This window comes from Canis aureus, chromosome 14, assembly GCF_053574225.1.
Source record: "Canis aureus isolate CA01 chromosome 14, VMU_Caureus_v.1.0, whole genome shotgun sequence".
Taxonomy (NCBI): domain Eukaryota; kingdom Metazoa; phylum Chordata; class Mammalia; order Carnivora; family Canidae; genus Canis; species Canis aureus.
Genome location: NC_135624.1, coordinates 47,200,166 through 47,224,160, shown reverse-complemented (window position 1 = coordinate 47,224,160; position 23,995 = coordinate 47,200,166). Strand labels below are relative to the sequence as shown.

The window sequence follows — 23,995 nt, the reverse complement described above, 5'->3', positions numbered from 1 at the left end:
CTTACTAGTCCCTAACAAAATTTACTTTAATGGAAAGTATGTGGAAGATACTGTTAAGATGCATCTTTCACCGTTTGTTTGATCCACAGTTACATTAAGATGTATAGAGCCATTATTTCATGCCGTTTTCCATCACTGGAGACACCTTCATGATCAGGGTTGTACGGTAACTCATAGGAAGAGGTGTGAACTGCATGTTTGTCCTGTGAACATATGAAAGTTTGACTACGGTTCTCAAATGCAATTACTGGACGGGTATACCCATTTTGGCTATTGGCCACTATAGTTGCATTCTATATGTTGCTTTTTCATTTAAAAAATATCACTGAAGCTGATTTATCTGTCATGTTGAACAGGAAACTGTAACAAATTCTGTTGATGGCTAGGAAGACTTTACAAAGAAATTATCTCTTTTTCTCAAGATTTAATTTCAGAAAAGGAAAATTGATGCTGTAGTTTAGAGTGGCAAAAAGGTGTTATGTTTGATAAGTTCCTGTTTGAATTACTGAAAATGAATGAAAATTGTAAAGTGTAGAAAATGATACAATATGCTGAATGAGGACAGACTTAAAGGTCATTATTAACTTGTGGAAAATATGACACCTGATCATTCTTTTAGAAAGATAAAATAAAATTTGATCAAGTGGACTACTGCTTGTCTTACCATCAAGAAAATATCTCACTGGATTATATTTTAATTTTCAAAACACTGAAGTGTAAATTTGGTAACTTGTACAATACATAAATGTTTTTCCCTATGATGCTTTTTACTCTCATTTTCTTATTCCATGTTCATTATTTGAATCAGAATCCTCTGTTCCTTTTAGGATCTAGTTTAAGAGGCTTTAAACAGAGTACTTTTCATCATTAGTCTGTTTCTTAGCAGGTTAACTGCTCTTCAGTATTCTGTTTGGTCCTGACACATAGGCAGCAGTCTCTTATGATCCTCATTCCTTAGGTGAAGACTTCTATTCCCTTCTTGGTATTTCATTTCTAGTGGGGAACCTTACTTATTAGAACACTATAGTGGGAAGAAAGCCCTGAAGATAGATGTCAGAGCCTTAGAATTTTATAGCCTGTTTAAAAAAGTTTATTTTGTTTTTGTGTATTCCTACCAACCTGTAACAAAGCTGAAACCCAAATAACTTTGCCTTAAAATGTTTAGAAGAGAAATATTTGGAATTATAGCTTAAAATAAAATAATGGTTTAGAATTAGCCCTTCACAAAGCACAAGTAATCAAAAATCAAAACCTGATTACTCTAATTAGTAATTAATTAAATTAATTACCTGATTACTCTAAAGCACAGTGTTTAACATACATACCCAAAAAAAACTTTCAGCAGCACATTCCAGTCAAGTGCAAAGGAAAGACTTTTTAAAATTGTTTAAACCTCTAGTAAACATGAGCTGGTAATTCCAGGCAGTTTTTCTATAGTCATAAAATATTTAATCCAACCTTTATTAATAACTTGTATTAATACTCAGTAATTAATTAAATTACTCTTACTGGGGAATTTATCTAAAAATAATGTGCTTGAATAGAAGTATGTATGAAAATAAGCCAAAGAGATGGTTGATAATGTTAGATTTTTCCAAGATGTAGATCTATTTTGCTTGTGCAATGGTGATTAAATGATTAATGTGTTAAATTTGTTATTTAGAATGGAATTTTTAGCAGATTTTAAAGAAAATTCTAAAGCTTTTTAATTGAATTACCAGTAAAGATATAGAAAAGTATACAATAAGTATACAGCTTGATAAGTTTTTATGAACTAAACATAACCAAGTAACCAAAACTCAGATGATTAAACAGAACATTACCAGTATTTCCAAAACCCTTCTTGTATCCTTCATAACCATAATCCTGGTTTCAAACAGTATATATTAGTTTTTCCCATTTGTTTTATATAAGTGGCATCATATACTACATACTCTTTGTGTTTGGCATCTTTAGCTCAATGTTGTGTGTGTATGTGTGTGAGGTTCATTCACATAGTTTCTTTATTATCATTGTAGAGTATCCAATTGTATGATTCAACTCTTGATTCAGCTTTTGAATAGTTAAGACATTTCTTTTTAAGTTTCAGACTTTTTTTTCAGGCAGTTGTTATCCCTGCCCAGAAACTGTAGATGTGAAGTGCAATTGTGGTACTACAAAGGTGACGGTGCCCTGTGGCCGGGAACGCACCACAAGACCACCCAAGTGCAAAGAGCAATGTAGGTTAGTATGAGATTCTGCACAGACTTACATCTGGTGTCTTACAAATTTAAATTCATATTGATTTTTAAAATTATTAGTATTTTAAATTTTGCTTTACTGTTCTAAAATACTAATATTCATGGTATTCTTGTTCTGTATGGAATTAGAAGATACATAAATAGATAATTGCACTTTAGATATAATTGTTCAATGATCAAAAGTAATTTAAAAAATTGTACTTTATGATTTAGTCGACCACCAACTTGCCATCATACAAGTCAAGAAAAACATCGCTGTCACTTTGGCTCTTGTCCTCCATGTCATCAACCTTGCCAAAAAGTTTTGGAGAAATGTGGTCACTTGTGTCCTGCTCCATGTCATGATCAAGCGTTAATAAAGCAAGCTGGCAGGGTAAGGGAATATATTATTAAGAGGTAGTGCATTGCTCTGGGTCATGCTTTCTTAATTTTACTTAGTCATTCAGCAAGCAATGATTAAGTACCTACTGGGCGTTAAGCACTGTGATAGGAGCTGGGGTGCAAGGTAAATAAGACTTGCTCTTTTGTCTTAGGAAGCTCATGGTATAGAATAGGCAAGAAACCAATAAACAGATGTTTGGTAGTGTCATGTGATAATCATGTAGGAATGCCGATACACATGAATTAGGCAGTCTTCCTTTATATATTGTGATTCAGGATTATAGATATCTTCTGATCTCAAAATTCATTCACTAATTCAGTGAATATTTATGGAGTCCTTGCTGTGTGTTAAGCATTGTCCTAGCTGCTAGGGAGACAAGAGTGAACAAAATAATGAAGATTACATTCTGCTGGTGGAAGTTGAATTTTAAAGTTCTGTTTCTCATTCCCCTTTTGGATAATAAGTCAGGGAAGCTACATTGCCTTTGTTCTGCCCTTTAAAAACTGTGGAGTCTGCCTTAATTTTTAATACCAAATGTGTGTGGAGGGGACTAATCTGATAGAATACAGATGGAATAAAATATTTCAGTAAGCACAATTTGGTTACTTGAAAAAATTTCAACTTGCTTGAGCAGAAGATATATGGAACTATTTTCTTAGGTTCTTATAGTGGCCATATGCTTTAATTCCTCTACTTTAAATTGTTATGTCTTTTACTTGTAGCACCAGCCTACAGGCCCTTGGGAACAGCCTTCTGAGCCAGCGTTTATTCAAACTGCATTACCTTGTCCTCCATGTCAAGTTCCTATTCCTACGTAAGTATTTTAGAATTTTAACTTTAAGAAAAACAAATTTTTTTTGACACAGTTCAAAATGTACCTTAAGGTATCTCCTTCTCTTTATCTTTGTCCAATTCATCATTATTTCAGGCCTAGTCTATAAACCAGTCTCTCTGTCTTCAGCCTCATTTTTTCCTAAGTACGTTTTACATACTGCTTGAAAACCTCTAGATAGCTTTTTTTGAGTCTTCCCCCAGCTGGAGTTTGGTGTCCTTCTGAGTTTCCATAGCAACTCACACTTACAATAATTCATCCAAGAGATCATCATCTGTTAGTTTTCCCAACTGACTCCCATGCTAGTGTGTGAGCTCCTTGAGGACAGAGGAAAGCCAGGTTATAGGTAAGGCAAACTTAAAGGAAACACTGAAAATGAAAGAAAGTAGTGTTCTGAAAAGTAGTGTTCCCAGGAAATGACCTGGGTTGAGCTATAAGGAGCCAAACCTAGGGTACTATGGAATCCTGGAATGGTTCATCCTCAGAGAGTAGAGGTTATAGATTATAAGAGTAAAAGAAGCACCACGTTCTGGGAAGCAACATAAAATTAGAAAACAGGTTGTTGTCTCCCAGTAATGTTCCTAATTGAATATTGGTTTGCCTTCTCTACCTTTTTAAAGAGAGTTCTTGTTTACTTTTAAAAGCTCTGACTCCTATTTTGTCCTTCCACATCTTTCCTCCCAGTTTAAGTGGCGTGTGCATTTTTAAATACTGGTTGTGCAGTCAGGTTGGGAGGCACAGTGCTGTTGGGAGCTATATCTACAAACAGAAGATTTTAGTCTGTATATTAGTGGAGGGGGATTCATAGCACTAAAACTTTGTATAAATATAGTCAGTTATCTTTGAATTTCTTAAGCTGTCTTACAGGAGGATTATTTAACAGATACGCATATCTTATTTCATTCAATTTCCTCAAAGTCTTAGGTTGGATTAAATATTTTATGACTATAGAAAAACTGCCTGGAATTCCCACCTCATGTTTACTAGAGGTTTAAACAATTTTAAAAAGTCTTTCCTTTGCACTTGACTGGAATGTGCTGCTGAAAGTTTTTTTTGGGTATGTATGTTAAACACTGTGCTTTAGAGTAAGAACTTGAGTCCAGGGTTGTGCTTCCTTCATGCTAACTACTACCATGAGTAAGTCATATATCTTCTCTGTTTGTAAAATGAGGAAATTCTGGATATTTACAAAGATGTCAGAGTAGAAGAGAGAATTTTTGGAAGTCCTTATCAAATAATATGTGTTGTGCCTAGTAAACAATTTTTTTCTTAAAGTCTTTTTTCTGATATCAGTATAGCCACTTTTACCCTCTTTGGCTTATAGTTTATGTGGAGGGCAGATTCTTAGAAATACAAAAACTTCTGAAACTGACTCAAAGAGAAGTAGAAAATCTGAATAAACCTATACCTAGAATGTAACCAAAATTAGTTTAACCAGAGATTAAATTAGTAACCAAAAGCTTACCATAAAGAAAAGCTGAGGACTAGTAACTTTACTGGTGAATACTACCAAATATTTAAGGAATTAACACTCATGTTTCACTATGGAGACACTTCTTATTCAATGAAACTTGTATTTCCCTGATACTAAAAGCAGAAAAAGACATCACAAGAAAACTATAGATTAATATCCTTTTTGTATAAAGATACAAAAGTTTTCAACAAAATACTAGCAAATTGAATCCAGCAACATGTAAAAAGGATTGTACATCATGAACAAGCGGGATATATCCCAGAAATAAGAGAAAATTAAAATATCAAAGTAATATTTTATCACAAGAATAAAGGACAATCCATAGATACAGAAAAACATTTGACAAAATGCTACATACTTTCTAGATAAAAACACTCAACAAACTTGGATAAACAAACTCCCTCAACCTTATAAAGGGCATCAATAAAAAACCCTTAATCATACTTAATGGTGAAAAACTGAGAGCTTTCCTGTTATGGACAGGAACAAATTCAGATGTCTGCCCTTGCCCCTTCTATTTATGTTTATATTACATTAGAGGTGCTAGCCAGAGCAATTATACTGGAAAAAGAAATTAAAAATGTCTCCACACTGGGAATAAAGAGGTAAAACTATTTGTACTTTTAAATGACATGCTCTTACATATGAAAAATCTTAAGGAATCCTTACACAAGCTATTAAAGATAGTAAATGAGTTTGGTAAGGCTATAAGAAACATTAGTATACAAAAGTCAATTCTGTACACTAGCAATGAACCATTTGAAATTAAAATAATTGTATTTCCAGTGGCATTAAAAAGCAACTTGTTTATTCAAATTAAAAGAAATCTAAGATTTTTAAACACTGAAAAGTAGAAAACACTTTTGAAAGAAGTTAAAGAAGACCAAATGCTATGGTACTGGCATACGGATAGATATATAGATCAAGGGAATAGAATCAAGAGTCTGGCCATAAACATAGGAATTTATTTCTAATCAGTTTTTGATAAGGATACTAAGACACTTATTTAAATGGAAAGACATCACATGTTTGTAGATGGGAAGACTTAATATTGTTAAGGGCACTACTACCCGAAATGATCTACAAATTGAACATACTCTGTCAAAATTACAGTTGCCTTTTTTGCAGAAATTGTCACCAAAATTCATATGGAAATGTGAAGGACCCAAAATAGCCAAACAGTCTTGAGAACAAACAACAAAGTTAGAAGACTCACACTTCCTAATTTTAAACTTACAAAACGATAGCAGTCAAGAATCTGTGGTATTGGTGTAAGGAGAGACATATTGATCAATGGAATAGAATTGAGGGTCCAGAAAGAAACTCATATGTTTGTAGTCAATTGATTTTTTTTTTTTTTTAAGATTTTATTTATTCATGAGAGACACAGAGAGGCAGAGACACACAGGCAGAGGGAGAAGCAGGCTCCTCACAGGGAGCCTGATGCGGGACTCAGTCACGGGACCGGGATCACGCCCTGAGCCAAAGGCAGACGCTCGACTAACTTGAGCCACCCAGGTGTCCCATCAATTGACTTTTGATTAGAGTGTCAAAACAATTCAGTGGGAGGAAGAATGTTTTATGTCAGCACATGGTGCTGAGAGAACTGGATATTCACATGGAAAAAAAATGTAATTGGGCCTCTACTTCACAACATATATAAATATTAACTCAAAATGGATCAGAGATCTTAAAGTAAGAGCTATTAAATAAACTCCTACAAGAAAAGATAGGTATAACTCTTTCTGTCCTTGGGTTAGGCAGTGGTTTGTTACATATGATACCTAAAGCATAAGCAACAAAAGTCAACGGAGGTTATTAAGCACAATTTCTTGATTGTGCTTCAGGAAACAATAAAAAAATTGAAAAGACAACCCACAGAATGGGAGAAAAAGTTTGCAAATCATATATCCCATAAGAATGATTATCCAGAATATATAAAGAATTCTTAAACTGAGAAGCAAAAAGACAATACAATTTAAAAATGGGCAAAATCTTTGAATAGACATTCCTCTGGAGAGTATCTTACAGATGGCCAGTAAACATGCGAAAAGATGCTTAAGTAATTGTTAGGGAAATGCGATTAAAACCACATTAAGATGCCATTTTACACTTAGTAGGAAAGCTAAAATAAGACAAATGTTGGTGAAGATCGCGAGTAGTTGGAACCATTGTACGTGGCTCATGGGAATGTAAAATGGTGCAGCTACTTTGGAAAGCAGTTTGGTAGTTTCTCAGGAAACTAAACTTGGAGTTACCAATTTTACTCTTAGGTATACACTGAGAATTAAAAGTACATGTTCACAAAAAAACTTGGACATGAATGTTACAATAATAGGAGCATTATTATTAATAGCCAGAAAGTGGAAACAGATATCTATCGACTGATGAGTGAATAAACAAAATGTGGTATAGCCATGTAATAGAGTATCATTCAGCTATAAAAATGCATGAATTACTGATACATACTATAGCATGAATATCTTTGAAAACAGTAGTTTAAGTGAAAGAGGCTGGACATAAAAGTTCACATAATATTCTATTTATATGAAATGTTCAAAATAGGCAAATCTATAGAGGCAGAGAGCATATCAGTGGCTGCCAGGGGCTGTGGAGTGACTTCTAATCTTTACAGGGTTTCTCTGTTGCTTATGAAAATATGCTCAATGCTGCTGATGGTTACATAACCTTGTGAATGTACTAGAAACCACTAAAATGTATTTTTCTTTAGGATATTTATTTATTTATTTATTTATTTATGAGAGAGCGTGCGAGTACAAGCAGTGGGGAGAGGTAGAGGAAGAATCAGACTCCCTTGCTGAGCCTGGAGCCTGATGTGGGACCCTATCCCAGGACCCTGAGATCATAACCTGAGCTGAAGATATTAATTGACCGAAGTAGCCAGGTGCCCTGAGTTGTATTTTTTGAAAGTATAAATTTTATGGTATGTGAGTTTTATTTCAGTTTTTAAAAGGAGGCAAACCCATATAAAGATCCTTCTAATTCTGATATAAAGATTTTTCAGTGGCATATATAAGATCATAAAGTATATGTTAAAATTATTACTTGTCACATGCGCTATCTATGTAGTAGAATTTCTTTCTTAGAGTAGAATGTTCATGTCCTCTTGTCCCATTTTTAAACATAACATGACTTTTAATGATAATTTGGTCACATGGTGATAAGAATTCTGAATATACGTGCTGTATCATTTATGGTGCCTTTGGTTTCAAGTTATAAAGAACCTAAATAAAAAGGGACATACTAACTTTTATGCCCTGCACAATTAGACGGGAGATAGAGCAGCTCTGTGGTTAGTTAAGCTGGTTAATGCAGTGATCATCACAGGCCCACATTCTGTCTATTTTATCCTCAGTGTGTCATCTTTGACCTCAGGCTGTTTGGCTTTCTGATCAACTTCCCATCCAGATAGGAAGTTTCCATAGAGAAAAACAGAAACTGTTTATGCCTTCTGTTGTCATCATCTTTTTTTAAAGAGTGAGAAGCCTTTTCCAGAAGCCCCATAGCAAAGCTCCTTTCACATTTCATTGGCCAGAATAGGATCACAAGACAATTTCTAAACCAGTCCCTGGAAAGGGATGCAAAATGTTTATTTATTTATTTTTTTAGTTTTTTTAGATAAACTTTATCTTTTTTGATATATATATGTATTAATTTTTTTAAATAGACTTTATCTTTTTTCAATAATTTTCAGTTTTATAGAAAAATTACACAGAAAGTACAGAGTTCCCATTTGATCCTGCCACACATAGTTTCTCTTGTTATTAAGATTTTGTATTACCGTGATACATTTTTTTTTTTTTTTTTTACAGTTGAGGAACTGATAATATTATAAACTACAGTCCATGGTTTACATTAGGGTTTACTTTTTGTGTTGGATGGTTCTATGAATTTTGATAAGTGCATGATCTCATGTATCCACTATCCACCAGTACTATAGCAACCAGAGTAGTTTCGCTGCCCAAAAAATGTCCTATGCTTGTTCATCCCTCACTTCCTCTCCCTGAAGCCACTGGTTACCAGTGACCTTTTTAAAGTCTCTATAGTTTTGCCTTTCCCAGAATGTCCTATAGTTGTAATCATATAGTTTATAGGCTTTTCAGCATATTTCATGTAGCAATATGCATTTAAATTTCCTCTGTGTCTTTTTATGTCTTGGTAGCTCATTTTTTTTTAATTACTGAATAATATTCCATGGTATGAATGTGCCACAGATTGTTTATTCATTCACCTATTGAAGGACATTTTAGTTGCTTCCAAATTTTGAAAGTTATGAAGAAAACTGCTATAAATATTCATGTGTAGATTTTGCCGGATCATATGGCAAGCCTGGTTTAGCTTTGTAAGACACTGCCAAACCATCTAACCAAGTGGCTCTACCATGTTGAAGTCTCACCAGCAGTGAGAAAGCCCGTTACCCGGTATTCTTGCCAGCATATGCTACTGTCCGTGTTTTGGGTTTTAGTCATTCTAATAGGTGTGCAGTGGCACCTCATTTTAATTGACAGTTTCTAACAGCATATGATGTTCAGCATCTTTTCATATGTTTATTTGCTGCCTGTATGTCTTCTTTGGAAGGTGAGGTGTGTGTTCTCCAAATCCCGACCATTTTTTAATTGGGTTGTTTGCTTTCTTATTGAGTTTTAAGATTTTTTTTTACATTTTGGATATAAGCCCTTTACTAGATAAATGTTTTCCAAATACTTTCTGCCATTTTGTGGGTTTTAAGTGTTTTCATTTAAACTATCATTTAAATGTTCTTCACAAGGCAGATGTTTTGGTTTAATAAAGTCTAGTTTAACCATTTTCTTTTGAAGATCATGCTTTTCGTGTGTCTAAAAAGTCATCATTAAATCCAAGTTACCTAGATTTTCTCCTTTGTTTATAGTTTCACACTTCACATTTTGGTCTGTGATCCATTTTGAGTTACCTGTTGTGAAAGGTGTTAGCCCTGTTGGGATTTTTTTTCTAGGTCAATGTCTTTATCCCAGCACTAACTGTTTGTTGAAAAGATTATCCCTTTTCAGTTGCCTTTTTCCTTTGTCAGAGATCATTTGACTATTTTTGGGTAGGTCTGTTTCTGGGCTGTTCTGTTTCATCAATCTGTTCTCTTAGCAGTACCATGCTGTCTTAATCACTGTAGCTTCATAGTTTAAGTTGCATAGTGTCAGTATCGTGTTGTTCTTCAGTACTGTATTGGCTATCCTGGGTTTTTTGTTTTTCCGCATAGACTTTAAAATCAGTTTGTTGGTGTCCACTATTAATAAATTGCTGGGATTTTGATTGGAATTATGTTGAATCTAGTTGAAGTTGGGAAAGAAGCAACATTTTAACAATATTTGCACCTTCCTAACAGTGAGCATGGGATATCTCATCATTTATTTAGATTGTCTTTGATTTCTGTCTTTTGCCCATATAGATCACTTACATATTTTGTTAGATTTGTATCTATTTCATTTATTGTGCTAATATAAATGATAGTATGTTTCAAATTCCAATTGTTCATTGCTGGTATATAGGACAGCAGTAGGTTTTTGTATGTTAACTTGGTATCCTGCAACTTTTCTATTATCACTGTTATTTCCTCATGTGTTTTTTATTCCTAATAATACTAGTAGGCTTAGCACCTTTGCTTCAGATAGTCTTTTTGAAGAATTTGAAATGTTTTCTACTTATTTATTTATTTATTTATTTACTTATTTTGCAGAGAATGTCTTGGGAAGCATGAGGTGAGTCATAGGTACAAGTTTTAAGTGAAGCTTATAATCTATACCCCTTCTATATGAGGATTATTAGAAATGACAAAGTCAAGGTATTGTTTTTTTAAGTGCTCTCTAAAAAAGTACAAGAGTTTATCTGCAATTTTTTTTTAAAGATTTACTTCTTTTTAGAAAGCACACATGCATGTGTGCACATGGAGGAAGGGGCAGAGAGAGAGGGAGACAAGTAGACTCCCCACTCAGTGGGGAACCTGACACAGGGCTTGATCCCAAGAGCATGAGATCATGACCTGGGCTGAAATCAAAAGTCGGACGCTCCTGACTGATCCACGCAGGTGCCCCATGCTGATTTTAAAATATTTTGTAGTTTTGGGAATTAGCCTATGTATATGTGGTCACTGTCACATCTTTATATTGAATTTCCCTTTTAGGAATGGAGTATTTTGCTTTGACATTCATTTTTTGGACTTTTTGATAGGTTACTTTGATTTTGATAATAACTATTATTAATGAAACTGTGGTAGACCTTTATGAAACTTGTTCTCAAGTGATAACAGAGTCATTTCAGAAATATGGGTCCAGAAACTTTTGTGTGTGCTGCTAATCTTTTTTTTTTTTTTTTATAGGTAAGTCCACTACCATGCCATGCTGTAGGACCCTACTCTTGTAAGAGAGTATGTGGACGAGCCCTAGATTGTCAGAATCATACGTGTATGAAAGAATGCCACAAAGTAACTGAAATTGATGCCTGCATTGGCAAAAACAAGGTAATATCCTAAGGTTGAATGTATATATACTTCTAGTATGCTTGAAACATTTTTTTGAATAATTATGCCATAAATACTTTTCCATTTTGTTAGAACTTTTTTCTTCTTTCTTGCCTTCATCCCTTCTTTCTTGCTATTCTTAATACAACCAACTTTAACGGCTTGATGTATATATGTATCTTTGTGCTAGCTTATGATAATAAGTCTTTTAATGTTCTCTTTACATTCTGTACCTGTGTTAATACATAGGCTTTGACTTTATGATAAAAGTATTGAAGTTAGGGGAGATCCCTGGGTGGGTCGGAGGTTGAGCCTCTGGCTTTGGCTCAGGGCATGATCCCAGAGCTCTGGGAACGAGTCCCACATCGGGCTCCCTGCATGGAGCCTGCTTCTCCCTCTGCATCTCTCATGAATAAATAAATAAAATCTTAAAAAAGTATAGAAGCTATGTGTCTATTTAGATAAAAGGTAGCAATATCACTTCTATTTTTGTCCATTTATATCTCTTAGTTTAGGCTAGAGTGTTCTCAGCAACTTTTTATGCCTAATATGTATGATAGGCAGTGTTCACAATTTTAATATTCCTAATCATTCTTTGGAAATAAAGTAATTGGCATCACAGATTAGGGCATGTGTGTGTGAAATTCACTAAAAGCATTTTACAAAGCATATGAGAAGTCAACCATTGAAAGATCTCTAAAATTACCATTTTACAAGGAAAAATAAATTTAGCTAATCAAATTTTAAATGATACTAAATTTTATTTTTAAACATTTAAATTCATCAACAAATAAAAATCTAAAACAACAAAATTATTTTCAGTGGCAATAAAATACACAGGATTCCTATTAAAACAGAGATCCTGTTCTCAATTTTCTAGGCCATATGAAAGGTGCTGACCAAGATAATATAGGCAGAAATGTTTTCATCTCCAAGAATAGTCAGGAAAATCTTTATCATTAACTACTGCGCTCTTTCTCTACTTTTGTGATTGAGGAGGTTGTGTGTTCCGTGTGATATAGATAAAAGTTAAAATCACCCAGCGTCCCAGAATAATTGATTTGCCAGAGTTCCCTGCCAGCCTACATTTGACATGATGTGTGAATAAAAATAAATTTTTGTTATATAAACAATCATGTATTTTTAAAATATTTAATGTTTTTTGGTAAACTTCCACTCTTTAGGGAGTCAGAATACTATTAGCAAGTGTGTTTAATGAGGAATAAGCCAAAAATTTTAAGATTCATTTTACTAAACGGCATTAAATTTACAGATGCTTAAGTTTTAATATGAATTATATGTTATTGAAAATTTCACTTGTATTGTTATTTTTTTGGTCTTTGATTTGGTGATTGTAAAGCATGATAACGTAAGTATTCCTAGTATCATTCTTGCTCTTATGCAGACAGGTAAATGTATTGCTTATAATTTCTTCATCCACCTGTGCTTTGATCCTTAATAAAAACATACTCATGATAAAATGAAAAATATTGGAATTACAAAATCATAGTAAAGTAATTACAATTCAAAATCACTTTAACTAGATAGAGTATAGCTACTATATGGCTTTCCTCCTCTGGATTTTAGAATATGAAGTGAGTTGGAAAAAAACACATTTTGAGGGACGCCTGGGTGGCTCAGTAGTTAAGCGTCTGCCGTCAGCTGAGGGCGTGATCCTGGAGTCCCAGGATTGAGTCCCACATCAGGCTCCCTGCATGGAGCCTGCTTCTCCCTCTGCCTGTGTCCCTGCCTCTCTTTCTCTGTGTCTCTCATGAATAAATAAAATCTTAAAACAAAACAAAAAATACTCATTTTAAGAGCTGATAGGGTACTGAATGGGGAATTATCTTGGATAATCCCAGCATTGCTTCATGGACAGTGGCTGTGGTAAAATATGGGTTATAAGTTATGTGCGATTCTTCTTAATTTAACTACAAGTCCATCTTTATCTTCCACTCAAGGAAGGCCACTGCAGTGCAAGTGAGTGAAAACTACATTATTTGGAGGATAACTTTGCAATCAGTTTAATTTATATATTAAAAGTGAAATAATTCATAAACTCTTCAAAATCAGTTTCTTACTGTAACGTCTCAATTGAGACCCACTGGAAAAGATCTCCTTGTATGTCTCTCTTGACCCAAATGGCTATGGAACTATTAATCCAGTTCCTACCTTAAATCCTAGCACAGAGCCTACAACAGAGCAGGTATTTAAAAGTGCTTATTGAATTGACTGGATTCAAAACTCTTTTGCTTCATCTCTGTTCTGGTCTCTTTCCCTAGCCTAACTGGCAAATCTCAGTTCAGTCAAGGCTTTTTTTTTTGCAGGCAATGCCTCTGCTTGCTACCATTAGCAACAAATATATCCCTGTTGTCTAATTCATTTGGCTCAAGTAAGTGGAAAGCTGTTAACTGGGGATAGGTGTGAGGCTGATGGCAGATGAAGTGTTTTTCCCCAGCAAACCTGGGGACAGTTATTTTTTGAGTCACTGAAAGAAGAAATAATGAAGACAGTCTTTTCTCTTTGGGAAAAATCTATACCAAAAATAAATGAGAGGAAAAGAAAATATATGTACATAATCACACATAGACACATATATTTCTTATATAATTATGTTTGTGACAGACCCTTGCCACGCAGTGTTGTCCGTAGACCAGCAGCATGGGCATCACCTGGAATCTTGTTGAAAATGCAAAATCTCAGGCCCTGCTTCAGTATTTTAACATTTGCCAAGTAATTGATCATGCATAAAAATGTTTGAGAATCACTGTTAAAGGCAGTGTGTGTGATGTGTGATGTTTCATTGATTAAAAAAAATATTGGGGGGCAGCCCGGGTGGCTCAGCGGTTTAGCGCCGCCTTCGGCCCAGGGTGTGATCCTGGAGACCCAGGATCGAGTCCCACGTCGGGCTTTCTGCATGGAGCCTGCTTCTCCCTCTGCCTGTCTCTCTGCCCCCACCCCCTCTCTGTATCTTTCATGAATAAATAAATAAAATCTTTTTAAAAAATTGGTATAATCATCAAACTTGCTAAGAGTTTGGTACTTAATTGTTCCAGCCATTAAAAACAAAGAGTAATTTTGTAATGTGCTAGAGGTACTAATTATTGTTACAATGACAATCTTATTACAGTATGTAAATGTTGAACACCTTGAATTTGTAACGTATCAAATATATTTTAATGAAACAGGGAAAAAATATTACTATCAAGATTTATTTTCCAATTTGTAATAGTAATCCAAATGCTTATTCTGCTTTCTTTCTCATCATCTCATTGATTATAATAAGAATTGCTGCCCTCCCTGAATTTCCAGATGTCAGATAAATCAGAAACTCATTTTAAAGTTGATATGGGGACACTTAGGTGGCTCAATCAGTTAAGTATCTGCCTTCAGCTCAGGTCATGGTCTTGGGGTCCTGGGATTGAGTCCTGCGTTGGGCTCCCTGCTCAGCGGGGAGTCTGCTTCTCCCTCTGTCCCCCTTGCTTATGCATGTGCTCACTTCACACTCTCTCTCTCAAATAAAATCTTTTAAAAAAAAAAAAGCTGACTTGACTAATCGGAGAATTATTGTGCATTATCCCAATATTATTCCCTAGGTTAGAATTTCTGGTTTTTCTTTTTTAAAGGAGAACTGTATAAGATATTTGACAGCTAGGCTTGCTATATTTCTGAATTAAGATAGTTTCTTCTAGAAGATAGAACTTGATATTATAAGTGATCCAGAAATATAGCTTAGCAGTACAAATTAGTGATTTTTTTTCCCCATAATTAGAAGGAAGGAACCTCCTCTCATCATATAATTTTTTTGCAGATAGGGAAAGTGAAGATTGTCAGGTGACTTGTTTGTGGTCAGGTAACAGGACAGTAGTAATCAGAAAGTAGTATCCCTGATGTCTTAACTCCCAGCCCACTATGTTCTATTCATGTTATTTAAATGAAAAATTATTGTAGGTGTACCACATAGCCAGGAAAAAGAACAAGCGAAATAGACTGTGTGTGTCATCTTTTTTTATGTTTGCATGTTTTGAGATTCATTGCCTATTTTTCTCCTGGTCTTTCCCATTTCAGAAAATTGTATTACCAGTTTTACCCAGTTCTGCAGATCAAAGGCAGGAATGTTGCTTAATTTCTTTCTACATTGTCCTTGTCCTTGTCTCACAACATGTCTTGTCAGATTTATCTTCCAAGTACATCCCCGAATCTGACCATTTAGTATAACCTCTACCACTAATGTCCTCATCCAAGCCACTAGCATTTTTCTTCCCTAGAGGTGTCTGTACTATTCTCTCAGTCAGCCTCTCTACTCCCACCTTTGTTGTACTGCATCACCTAGGTTAATCTTTTAAAGATGTAAGTAAAAAAAAAAGTTGTAGTCAAGTGTGTCATCTCCCTGCTCAAAACCCATCAGTAGGGATCCCTGGGTGGCGCAGCGGTTTAGCGCCTGCCTTTGGCCCAGGGCGCGATCCTGGAGACCCGGGATCGAATCCCACGTCGGGCTTCCGGTGCATGGAGCCTGCTTCTCCCTCTGCCTATGTCTCTGCCTCTCTCTCTCTCTGTGTGTGTGTCACTATCATAAATAAATAAATTAAAAAAAAAAAAAAACCATCAGTAGCTTTCAGTTACTCTCAGGATAAAATCCAAATGGTCTTATGGTGGCCTATAAGACTTCATAATGATCTAACTTCTGACTACATTTCCTACCTCTTCACTCATCACTCACTTGCTCACTTCTCCTTCTTGCTATTTCTTGAATGTTCCAAATTTGTTCTGTGTCAGAGCCTTTGCACTTAGTGATCTTTTCTCTGGAACTCTGCATTCTTATGGCTCTTTCCCTTATTTATTCTGTTCAAACATGAACTTTATCAGTAGGCTTTCTTCTTACTGCTTCTGTTACTCCTTCTTAACCTTCTGTATCTTTATTCAGAGTATTTATGAAGACAACTATTATGTTCTTTACCTCCCCCACTTAAATTTATATTTCTTAGGTCAGGGGTCTTTCCCATTTTGTATATTCCCGGTGTGTGAATAATTTCTGTCATAAGATGCTGAATAAGTTACAATAAATTAATATACTTTTAAAAATAAAAAATAGAAATTATTTATAGAAGAATGTTTCATAACTGAAACACTTTTTCTTTTTAATCTACATTGTTAAAAATATCTTAGATTTTAACTGACATAATCATGTAATCATGGCTATACTTAGGAATGATAAAAATGATAAAAATTTCAAACTTTAAGACTTGGTATTGATGTCTGTAGCTCTCTTTATCTCATATATGACATGTGAAAATAAATAATATCCTGCAATAACAGTTTTTAACCTTCTTTAGTAGGTAGATGGTATTTAAATTGTTAAATTACTAGAGCAGAGAGGTGCCTTGTTGAATTACGTTGAAGTACATTTACTTGTAAATGTAATGTGATTTTAGTTCATCCAAGTGCATTAAAACATAAACTGGTCATTCTCCTCCCACCCCCACCTCCATGAATGTTTCTCTTTGACAAGATGAGAGCAGTATCTCCAGAACATTGAATGCTTTGGGAATGTTTATGTATTAACAGAGTGTTGATTTCTTTAGTTTGATGGTGATCATGTTTGTTGGGTGGAAATGAATTAATAATGTTTTCTTTTTTCCTGCTACTGACTATTCTCCAGGAAGTAATTTACATTTTTAGTAGGAATACTTCATATAATCAAGTACAATTTCAAGATGAGGCAGTTTGATTTAACGAGGTTTGTAGACAGAAATCTTTGTGACTAGTGGTCATATTGATAATCTTGCTGTTCTTCATTGTGAATATGTATTTTTTTCATTTTGAATATTTTTAAGGTGAAAGCATACACCATTTTATTAACTGTATTCCTAAGAGCTACAAAAGTACTTCCTTTTAATGGGATATATAAATTTTATAATTTTAATATGTAGAAATGTTAGACTTCTTTACTTAGGTGATTTATTTCCTTACTACCTATCAGGCTGGCCCAGAATGCCTTCAGTGTGAAGAAGGGTGCTCTAAATCACGTCCTCTGGGTTGTCCCCATCCATGTGTTTTGCCATGTCACCCTGGAGAATGTCCTCCTTGTGTTCAGATGCTTAGAATAAAATGTCACTGCAAGATCACAAGCCTATATGTGGAATGTAGGTAAGTGGACTAGAGAAATATTCTTGTTTTACTATAATAATTATTTTTAACCAGTATCTTTTTGTAATTTAGAACCCTATAAAATGTACTTTAAGGAACATTACTCAGTGTCACCCATAGGTGTTAGAAGCCTAGATTTTTCAGTAGAGACCTGAAGAAAGAAATGTAGAATACTTCACCGTCTAGATACTTACCCCTGATTTCAAAGACAGTTATGCTTTCTTTCCATTTGGGGATTCTGGTTAAGATTTTTTAAGGAAAAAAATTGGATCACTGCTTTAAAAAATATAGAAACATTCCTATAGTAGAGTGCTCAAATAACAGTGTCAAACTAGAATTTTGTTGGATAAAAAGTTGATGTACACATAGCTACCAAGGCATAATTTTTTTCCTTTTTTTACAAATGTATCTGTTATGGCTATGACTTTTTTAAGTTTAAATTCAATTAGCCAACATACAGTACATCATGAGTTTTAGATGTAGTGTTCAATAATTTATCAGTTGTGTATAATACCCAGTGCTCATCACATCATGCACCCTCCTTAATGCCCATCACCCAGTTACCCCATCCCCCCACCCATCTTTCCTCCAGCGACCCTGTTTGTTTCCTATAGTTAAGAGTATCTCATGGTTTTTCTCCCTTTCTGATGACTTCCCATTCAGTTATGACTTCTGTATTTCCTTTACCTAAAAAAAAAATCTGCACTTAATAAAATACATGTTTTTGCTTGTAGATTATGTGTGTGTGTGGGGGGGGAGGATTGCCATTTTTTTTCTACTTAATCATAATCTAACATGATTTACTGACTTGTTTAGCTCTTTTCACCCAAGTTTGTAATGTGGGCTCTTTGTTAAGTATATTTTACTCAGGTTAAATTTGGGAATATGACTTTGTTTCTGATTTTTTTAACATAAGTACTTTTTGAAAAATGCCAGTTAATATTAACTTAAATGTGTTTTTGTGACTGTAGGCTCATGTCTTGTTAAATTGGAAAAGTCAGATTTTATTCTTATTAAATATTATTTTGTTGAAATTTTAAGAATAAAATATTACTTTAGCATTAGAAGTTTTGTAGAGAGAATGAAGAGAGCAATTTTGCTGTATTAATGAGTGATACTGAGGAAAGAGCTTTTCTTTGGTCTTGCAGGACCTAAATTTTTCTTTCTTGCTTCTTTTTCCCTTTGTCATGTAGTCTCCAGAGGGTGACTTTACCTTTTTACCTTCTTGTTCAGAGTGTTATCCTTCCAAGATTGGCTCCTTAATTCTTGTGAACTTTTTAAAGTTTCTTCCCATAGTTAGTGCTCTGACCTACCAAGACTTTTTCACATTTAGGGTGGACTTTCTCTTTCTCTTGTGTGATGTTAGCTCAGTTGTATGTTCTCTTTTCTGCTCAGTTTTTCCAGAACACTACTAGTTTTCTGAAATGATTTGCTGAGGGAGCTTGAAAAATAGTTCTGTTATGAATTGGTATTTATTTTTCAACTTACAGGTAATTTTGAACTTTGTAGAAATTTGCATCTTCTAATTATGTGGAGGTTATGGGATTTGAGTGATTTTATTATTAATGAGCTGAATGATTTTAGGGGAAAATGTGTAGATATATTTGGATTGAGGTGGTTTCCATTACTATAGCTGTCTGGAGTTCCTTTTTCCTTTCCTTGAATACATATTTGAAGTGTATGTTTTTTAGCAGAATACACTTTCTTTTGAAGTATACATGGAACATTCTTCAGAATAGATCACATATTAGGTTACAAAAGAGGCCTCAACAAATGTAAAAAGATTAAAGTTATATTCTGATCACAACACTGAAACTAGAAGTCAACCACAGGAAAAAATGTGGAAAAACCACAAATACGTGGAGATTAAAGAACATGCTACTAAACAATGAATGGGTCAACCAGGAAGCCAAAGAAGAAATTAAAAACAAAAAAAATACATGGAAACAAATGAAAACAAAAGCACAGTGGTCCAAAACCTTTGGGATACAGTGAAAGTGATCCTAAGAGGGAAGTATATAGCAGTACAGGCCTACCTCAAGAAGCAAGAAAAATCTCAAAAAAACTAACTTTGTACCTAAAGAACTGGAAAAAGAACAGCAAATGAAGCCTAAAACCAGCAGAAGAAAGGAAATCATAGGTTAGATTAGAAATAAATGATATAGAAAATTAAAAAAAATAGAACAGATCAATGAAACAAGGAGCTAGTTCTTTGAAAAGAAATTAGTAAAACTGATAAACCTTCAGCCAGACTTGTCAAAAAGAAAAGAAAAGAAAAAGGACCCAAATAAATAAAATCACAAATGAGGAAGAATAATAACCTACATCACAGAAATACAAACAATTAGAGTATTATGAAGAACTGTATGCCAACAAATTGAGCAAACTAGAAGAAATGGATACATTCTTAGAAACATAAATTACCAAAACAGAAACAGGAAGAAATAGAAAACTTGAACATTGGTAACTAGCAAAGAAATTGAATCAGTAATAAAAAAAAAAAAACTCCCAACAGACAAAAAGTCTAGGACCAGATGGCTTCAGAGGAGAGTTCTACCAAACATTTAGAGAGAAGAGTTAATAACTATTCTTCTCCCAAACTGTTCCAAAAAATAGAAAAGGAAGGAAAACTTTTAAATTCGTTCTGAGGCTAGCATTACCCTGATATCAAAACCAGATAAAGATACCATTAAAAAAGAGAACTATGGGCCAATATTCCTGATGAACAGAGATGCAGAAATTCTCAATAAAGTACTAGCAAACCAACATTAAAAGAAAAAATCATTCACTGTGACCAAGTGGGATTAATTCCTGGGCAGCAATCGTCGTTTCAGTATTCACAAATGTGATACACCACATTAATAAAAGAAAGGATAAGAACTGTATGATCCTTTCAATAGATGCAAAAGAAGCATTTGACAAAGTACAATATCCATTCATAATAAGAACCCTCAATAAAGTAAGACTTAGAGGGAACACACCTCAATATGCTAAAGGCCATATCTGAAAAACCCACAGTTAATATCATCCTCAGTAGGGAAAAACTGAGAGCTTTTCCTTTACGGTCAGGAACAAGACAGGAATGTCCATTCTCCTCACTTTTATTCAAAATAGTACTAGAACTTCTAGTCACGTCAGTCAGACAACAAAAAGAAATAAAAGAAAGAAGAAGCATCCAGGCTGGCAGGGAAGAAGTCAAACTTTCACTATTTGCAGATGGCATGATACTCTATAGAGAAAACCTGAAAGACTCTGCCCCAAAACTGATAGAACTGTAAAAGAATTCAGTAAGGCAGCAGGATACAAAATCAATGTACAGAAACCTGTTCGCATTTCTGTATACCCCTGATGGTGTAGCAAAAAGAGAAATCGAGGAATCAATCCCCTTTACAATTACAAGATACCTAGGAATAAACCTAACCAAAGAGGTGAAAGACCTGTACTCTGAAAACTATAAAACACTGATGAAAGAAATTGAAGAGGACAGAAAGAAGTGGAAAGACATCCCATGCTGATGGATTGGAAGAAAAAATATTGTTAAAATGCCTGTATAACCCAAAGCAGTCTACACATTTAATGCAATCCCTATCAAAATGCCACCAGCATTTTTCACAGAACAAACCATCCTAAAATTCGTATGGAACTACAAAAGACCTCCAATAGCCAAAGCAACCTTGAAAAAGAACAGCAAAGCTGGAGGAACCCCAATTCCAGACTTCAAGTTATATTACAAAACTGTAGTGATCAAGACTGTAAGGTACTGGCACAAAAATAGACACATAGATCAATGGAACAGAGTAGAAAACCCAGAAATGAACTTATAACTGAATGATCAAGTAATAGTCGACAAAGCAGGAAAGAACATCCAATGGGAAAAAGTCTCTCCAACAAATGGTGTTGGGAAAACTGTACAGCAACATGCAAAAGAATGAAACTGGACCTCTTCCTCATACCATTCACACAAAAAAATTCAAAATGAATGAAAGACCTAAATGTGAGACAGGAAACCATTAAAATCTTAGGAGATTACAGTAACAACTTTGACATTGGCAGTAGCAACTAATTACTAGATAGTCTCCTGAGGCAAGGGAAACAAACGCAAACATAAACTATTGGGACTTCATCAAAATAAAAAGTTCTGTGCAGCAAAGGAATAATCAACAAAACTAAAACACAGCCTATGGAATGGGAGAAAAGATTTGCAAATGACAGCTGAGAAAATGTTAGGATCCAAAATATATGGAGAACTTGTAAAACTCAATATCCAAAAACTGAATAATTGAATTAAAAAATGAAGCAAAGACATGAATAAATATTTTTTCAAAGAAGAGCTACAGAAAAGCATGTTAAAAGATGCTCAGTATCACTCATTATCCAGGAGAGGCATTCCAAACTATATTACCATCACTCTAGTGAGCTATCGCCTCACACCTGTCAGAATGGCTAAACTCAACAACATAAGAAACAACAGGTATTGTAAGGATATGAAATAAGTCAATCGGAGAAGGACAAACATTATATGGTCTCATTCATTTGGGGAATATAAATAATGGTGAAAGGGAATAGAAGGGAAGGGAGAAGAAATGGGTGGGAAATGTTAGAAAGGGAGACAGAACATGAAGACTCCTAACTCTGGGAAGCAAACTGGAGGTGGTGGAAGGGGAGGAGGGTGGGGGTGAATAGGTGACGGGCACTGAGGGGGGCACTTGACGGGATGAGCACTGGGTGTTATTCTGTATGTTGGCAAATTGAACACCAATAAAAAATACATTTATTATTAAAAAAAAAAAGAAAAAGAAAGGGGAACCCTTCTGCACTGTTGGTGGGAATGCAGGCTGGTGCAGCCACTGTGGTAAACAGTGTGGAGGTTACTCAAAACACTAAAGATAGAACTGCCCTAAGATCCAGCAATTGCACTACTAGGTATTTACCCAAGGAATACAACAATACTAATTTGAAGGCATACATGCACCCTGATGTTTACAGCAGCGTTATCTACAATAGCCAGATTATGGAATCAGCCCAAATATCCATCATCTGATGAATGGATGAAGAAGATGTGGGGTGTGTGTGTATATATAGAGAATGGAATATTACCAAAAAAAAAAAGAAAGAATTCTTACCATTTGCAATGACATGGATGGAGGTAGAGAGTGTTATGCAAAGTGAAATAAGCCCAAGAATGACAAATACCATGGATTTCATTTATATGTGGAATTTAAGATACAAAACAACAAAGGGGGGAAAAAAGAGCAAATAGTAATTCAAGAAACAGACTCTTAACTATAGAGAACAAACTGATGGTTACTAAAGGGACATGGGGGATCCCTGGGTGGCGCAGCGGTTTGGCGCCTGCCTTTGGCCCAAGGTGCGATCCTCGAGACCGGGGATCGAATCCCACGTCGGGCTCCCGGTGCATGGAGCCTGCTTCTCCCTCTGCCTGTGCCTCTGCCTCTCTCTCTCTGTGTGACTATCATAAATAAATACTAAAAAAAAAATAAATAAATAAATAAATAAAGGGACATGGGTGGGAGGATGGGTGAAATAGGTGATGGGGATTAAGGATGGCACTTGTGATGAGCACTTCCATGTGTTGTATGGAAGTGTCGAATTACTATATTGTACACTTGAAACTAGTATTACACTGTATGTTAACTAATTGGAATTTAAAAACTTTAAAAAATCACAATGACCTACAACTGTGTACCTGTTAGCATGGCTAAAATTGAAAAGACAAAAAGACAAAAGACTGACAGTATTAAGTATTGGAGAGGATATGGAAGTATTGGAACTCATACACTGCTAATAAGAATGTAAAATGATACAAACACTTTGGGGAAAGGTTTGGTAGTTTCTTAAAAAGTTAAACATCTGCCTGCCATATGATACAACCATTCTATTCCTAGGTACTTAACCAAGAGAAATGAAATGTATGTCCCTACAAAGATTATGTACATGAATGTTCATAATATTTTATATGTAGTAACCTAAAACTGGAAACAATCCAAATGTCCAGCAACAGGTGAATAAGCAAATGGTAGATTTCTATACATTAGAATAAATAAAGCAGTAAAAATAAACTATTGTTATTTACAATGTCATGAATGAACCTCAAAATGTGAAATCTCAAGGTAAATGAAAGAAGCTGAACAAAAAAGTCTCATGCTCTATGATTTGGTTATGTAAAATTCTTGAAAATGGAAGCTAATCTATATAAGAAGTATGTATATCTATACATATCAGTGGTTGCCTGTCAGGTGATGGGCAGTATAAAGAGATTCCTAAGGGACACAGGAAACTTTTGAGAGTGATGGGTAATGACCATGATCTTGATTGTGGTGATGGTTTCATGGGAGTAAACCTATGTCAAGCCTTACCACATTTTCTTTTCTTTTTTTTTTTTTTTTTTTTA

At 34.7% G+C, this 23,995-nt stretch overlaps 1 protein-coding gene across 2 annotated transcripts in view; it reads left to right on the top strand.

The window, feature by feature from the left end:
• Window positions 1-23,995, top strand: part of NFXL1 (nuclear transcription factor, X-box binding like 1) — a 71,607-nt gene that overhangs the window by 29,139 nt on the left and 18,473 nt on the right. For both annotated transcript variants that reach the window (XM_077847936.1, XM_077847935.1), the window contains exons 13-18: window positions 2,103-2,223; window positions 2,454-2,613; window positions 3,345-3,436; window positions 10,657-10,678; window positions 11,296-11,436; window positions 17,417-17,583. In XM_077847936.1, the coding sequence (XP_077704062.1) occupies window positions 2,103-2,223; window positions 2,454-2,613; window positions 3,345-3,436; window positions 10,657-10,678; window positions 11,296-11,436; window positions 17,417-17,583 (703 nt within the window). The remainder of the gene's footprint in view (window positions 1-2,102; window positions 2,224-2,453; window positions 2,614-3,344; window positions 3,437-10,656; window positions 10,679-11,295; window positions 11,437-17,416; window positions 17,584-23,995) is intronic.